The sequence below is a fragment of the Rutidosis leptorrhynchoides genome, chromosome 3 (assembly GCF_046630445.1).
Source record: "Rutidosis leptorrhynchoides isolate AG116_Rl617_1_P2 chromosome 3, CSIRO_AGI_Rlap_v1, whole genome shotgun sequence".
NCBI lineage: Eukaryota > Viridiplantae > Streptophyta > Magnoliopsida > Asterales > Asteraceae > Rutidosis > Rutidosis leptorrhynchoides.
Genome location: NC_092335.1, coordinates 657,973,377 through 657,978,740, shown reverse-complemented (window position 1 = coordinate 657,978,740; position 5,364 = coordinate 657,973,377). Strand labels below are relative to the sequence as shown.

The following is a 5,364-nucleotide window of genomic DNA, read 5'->3' as shown; positions in this document are numbered from 1 at the left end:
TTATACCTAAATGCATGTTAAACTTCATTTATAAATAATATCGTTAACATTTTAATATGCATACGTTAATTTATGATATATGTAAATTTATTACAAATAAAGACACAAAATACCCGTGAAAAACTTGTTTACCCAATAAATAGTAAGTAAATGGGGACGAATATCCGTGTTGTTGTTGTTTATGTTGTTGTTGTTGTTGGTGGTGGTGGTGTTACTGTTGGTGTTGGTGTTGGTGGTGGTGTTGTTGGTGTTACTGCTACTGTTGATGCTGTATAGATTTAGCTCATTTATACCTCGTGAAAAAACTTGTAGTTTACTCAATAATTAGTAAGTAAATGAGGACGAATACCCGTGAAAAAATTCGTTTACCTGATAGTTAGTAAGTAAATAGAAACCCGTCGTGTATGAGTTCGGGTTTGGGTCGAATTTTCTTAATCGAATTCGGGATTACCTAGACCCAACTCAAATCCGGCTCTATGTCATCCCTAATCATACCATTGTATTACGCGTTGATCCACCCAACACGCCCCCACAACGACCCCCCACAACGCTTCGTAGCAGGAGTACTGGACACTGTGGATGTCTACATCAGACGTCGTCACCTACAACAACAGAATTGTAACGAATAATTTTAAGGTTTTTCTTAAGATTTTCACCTTGGGACATGCATTGTTACTTCGTGCTTTGTTAATAACTAACTCACCAACCTCAATTTACTATGGCACATTTGAAGATACCGTAATGAAACAATTTTCGGTCCTATTAAATTGAAGAAGAACATGTTATTCGACTCGATTCGATTAACATCTTTTAGTTGGATAGTTAGTAGAAGCCCTTGTAATGTTGATTAGAATTTGTGGCGTATAAAGCCTTTGTAGTTTTGTTTTTTTAGGTTTTTGCTAGAAGACATTTTTTAATAAAATATTTTGACCGTTCAAATTTTATTTTTTTTACTATTGTTAATGCTTAAACTAGTTCATAATCGTTAATTCATTAATTCACATTCACATTCACATTCACAATAAAAACAAAAATATAATTCAATTAATAATTTAAAAATATTTAATTTTACGTAATTAATAATACTAAACCATTTAACTCATTTTAAATAACCTATTTTTTCAATCCAAAAACCCCCAAATATTTCCCGACCCGAAAACTTGAAATAGACAGTTTGGCGTTTCTATCTAGGGTTTTGCACTAACAAAAAAAGAGATGATCGGAAGACGCTTTATTTCGTTTTTCAGACGCAAACCATCTTCTTCCAGGTACCAATATCATAAATCTGTACTCCAATTTTTATCTACGTTTCGTACTTTTTTCTAAATGTTATTTTGTTAATCATGTGAGCTACATCAGCACTTCAACCAAAGGGGTGGTGGATGAAGCAAAACCCAAAGCATGGGGCCGGAGAATTGTTTCCGGTGGGTTGATTTGTGTCACCGGAGGTGTTGCTTTAAGTGCTCTTGATGACCTAATTATTTATCATGGTTGTAGCAGGTACTCAAAATTATAAATCAATAATGTTGTTATATTTTGTGATTATATTATAAATCATAATTATAAATTATATTATATTTGTTTCATAGAGCTGTTTGTGTTGCTTTAGCACAATCTATAGAATTTAGATTTTTGCAAAAATAGATCATCTTCTGGGGTGTTTGGGTGGCTTATTTTGTTTGCTTATCTGCTTATTTTAAACTTTAATAATAAGCTTTCTTATTAGTATTTGGATATGCCCATTTTTATGTTGCTTATTTGATTATTATTTGAGTGGAGGCTCAAAATAAGGTTCAATTTTCCAACTTTATTTGCTTATAAGCAATAAGCTTGGATAATAAACCCGCCCAAACACCCCCTACAGATTGTTCATATTGATACCTAGAATCAATTGTATATTATGGGCTACCTGGTGGAATTATTAAACATTCTTTGTATGATTGTTATAAATGTTACCATCTACTAAGTATTAGGAACAAAGTAACACAAAGATTAGATTAACTGAACACGTTCTAGTTTGTTGTAGGACTAATCTAGTGTGTTGGATGTGCATAGTTAGCTACTGTGACAGCGTGATGCATGCTTTGCAGCCGAACTAATTTATGTTCCCTTTAAAAAGTTTACTCTTTCAAGATCCTGTTTTTCGTAGTAAAGGTTATAAAGCTACATTCATTTAAAGAATGACCTTTATTAATTTCTTTAGCAAAGCAATAGAGAAAGCGAGCAAGAACCAGGCTGTAATAGATGCAATCGGTGAGCCGATTGCTAGAGGTCCTTGGTATAATGCATCACTTGCAGTGACTCATAAAAGACACTCGGTTTCTTGTACTTTTCCTGTTTCTGGGCCCCAAGGCACCGGAATCTTTCAACTACGAGCCGTTCGCAATGAAGGTCAGAACCATATTTATTTTAGGCTGATGTTTTGTACACCATCAACTTTAGTTATACATCATGAATATATGCTATACACCACCACCATACTAACACCTTAAGGGTATGTTTGGCCAAACTAGCTAGTAGCTTGTAGCTGATAGATGGTAGTAGCTGGTAGTTTTTTATATGTATTTAGGTGTTTGGTAGAGTAGCTAAAGTATTAAAATAAAGAGTAAAATGACAAAAAGCTAAGAGCTTTTTTCTCAAACGCGAGTTTTAGTAGCTTTTAGCTTTTAATATTTTTCTTCCATCTAAAAGCTTTAAGCTCTTTTAGCTTTTTATTAGATACGAGTTTATTCATAAAAGCTAGAAGCTCTAAAAGCTCCAAAATGCCCGCATCCAAACATACCCTAAAGCATGAAAGACTGAAATTTGGCGTAATTAGTTTTCATGTTATCTTAAGTCGTGTATCCAATGAGCTTTAATCTTGTAGTGCCACTTTTTGGAGTGCTATATTGATGATTGTACCATATTTGCTTGTCCAATTCCACCAACGAAATAATGTTTACAAACTGAAAAGAGGCATTCTCGATAATTATACTTTTGCCAATACATTATGTCTGTTAACTTTTTCGACCCATACCTAGAGTACATATTGCACACTTATTCACTTTGTAATAGATGAGATTGGGTTACCATAAGTAGTTTAAGTTAGTAGATAACATGTATATTTTTATTAATAATCCAAAATATCCAATTTCGATAACTTTTTTTTTTTTTTTTTTGCTTATTAACGTCACTTGTCATAATGATGATTTTAATTTTTAATGTAAACAGAAGATAAGGGGCTATCATTTTTCCGACCACGTGATTGGGAGATCTTAATAATGGAAGCTCTTCTACATGTTCCTGAAAATGAAGAAAAGAACAGAACGTTCAGAATTAGCCTGTCTGATGACGTGTCACCGCCAGCTTGTCAACCGTGCGCCGCTGCTTGCACCAGAACTCAAGAACCAGATTCTTCTCAAAACAAACCACCTCAAGAAAAATAGTTTTTTTGCAAGTTCTACATATAACTCAAACAGACCAAGCGTTATTCATTCAGGTTTTTTTCTCAATAAAGATTTTGCTTCTGAAGTATACACGATTCATACAACTGATAATGTTCTCCACCCTTCTTTGAATCTTTTTTTTTTTTATTTATTTATTTATTTTTTTTATGTATTATTATTAAATTATTAATATTAATTCGTTCGACGTATTCATGAACTATTTATTTAGGAAACGCTAATACGTTAGTGCACGAGATATTTTGTGATACGTGAAAAAATGCGTTGGCATCTGAATAATGTTGGTCATCTACAAGGTGTTATAGATTAAATAAAGTTTCTTTATATTTGCTTTGTGTTGGTTTTTTCGGGTCATACGAGTATCTATTTGTTAGAAAGTAACATTACCCATACCATTTGTCATATTGTAACTTTTTTTAGTTCTTGTATACATTTCTTTTTTTTTTTTTTCTCCCAAGAATATGACTTTTTTCTTGTACTGAAATACGACTTGTTGGCCCTGTGAAGCCATGAACGAGCTGTGTTAAACCTTCGTCATATATAAGAATAATTTGCGTTACTCGCCCTTTTTTTGGTAGAAAGGCATTGGTTTTTTCGTTAGACTTTTTTAAAAGATTTGGGCACCCGGTAAGCCAAACGTGTACGACTAACGGGCTGTATAGATTGTCGTAAACCATGGGACTTAGACAAATTGAGACATGAGGTCCCAAGATGAGCGTGAGTGCTCAAGTGGGGTGTGTGGAAACACATATGATATAAAGGTCATGTCTGGCTGTAATAATCGAGTAAGATTTTATGGGTTTTTGTCTGTCTGTAGGGCCCATTTTGGAAACTGCAACTTTGACCATAACTGAATGACTGACCATTAAATCGACGTCCATTGACCCAAACCGTACAGGCTTGAAAATTAACATAAGGGTGGTCGAATTAAATCAATCAAAATATGTAGTGTTATATATATATATATATATATATATATATATATATATATATATATATATATATATATATATATATATATATATATATATATATAGGGGCAGGATTAATGGGGAAGTAACCAATCGGGGGAAGCAATTTTTTTTTTCGCTTTTTGAAAAAACTTTGTTCACGAACATTATAGATTGGATGAAAATAAGAACATTTAGAAAAGACACTTCGTGATGAATGTTATTATTTTGGCTGAAAAACGATCGACAAAAATAACATTCTAGATAATATTGTTCGTGAAGAATGTTAACGTTTTTTCCCCCCATGTTTTGTGAAGTAAAATTTAGCCCAATTCATAAACTCAAAACACCAAACCCTAAACCCTAAACCCTAAACTCTAAACCGTTCGTGTTAAAAACTCAATCTAAATCCTAAATCTAAACCCTAAATCTAGACCCTAAACCCTAAATTTCTAAACCCTAATATCTAAACCCTATAAACCCTAATATCTAAACCCTAATGTCTAAAACCTCAACATACGCTCGAAAAACACGATAATTGTTATATATTACTTATTCGAGCGTTTTCCCGCCAAAATAATAACATTCATCACGAAGTGTCTTTTCTAAATGTTCTTATTTTCATCCAATCTATAATGTTCGTGAACAAAGTTTTTACAAAAAACGAAAAAAAAAAATTTGCTTCCCCCCGCTTCCCCCCGATTGGTTACTTCCCTCTTGATCCTACCACTATATATATATATATATATATATATATATATATATATATATATATATATATATATATATATATATATATATATACACACACACACACACACACACACACACACACAGTTACACACACACACGAAGGTTAAAATTCATTAAATAAGAAGACATGCTACAACTCGGCTCGACGACCTTTAAAGTTCTTAAACTCATCAATTACAAACTCTCAATAAAACATTTGTGCAATTTCTCTTTCGACG

At 32.8% G+C, this 5,364-nt stretch overlaps 1 protein-coding gene across 1 annotated transcript; it reads left to right on the top strand.

The window, feature by feature from the left end:
* Positions 1-1,129: 1,129 nt before the first annotated feature.
* LOC139899223 (uncharacterized) lies at positions 1,130-3,542 on the top strand. Its single transcript, XM_071882044.1, has 4 exons — positions 1,130-1,268; positions 1,360-1,500; positions 2,204-2,391; positions 3,211-3,542. Exons 1-4 carry the CDS (start codon positions 1,216-1,218, stop codon positions 3,423-3,425), a joined length of 597 nt encoding a protein of 198 aa, XP_071738145.1. The 5' UTR covers positions 1,130-1,215; the 3' UTR covers positions 3,426-3,542.
* Positions 3,543-5,364: the final 1,822 nt, after the last annotated feature.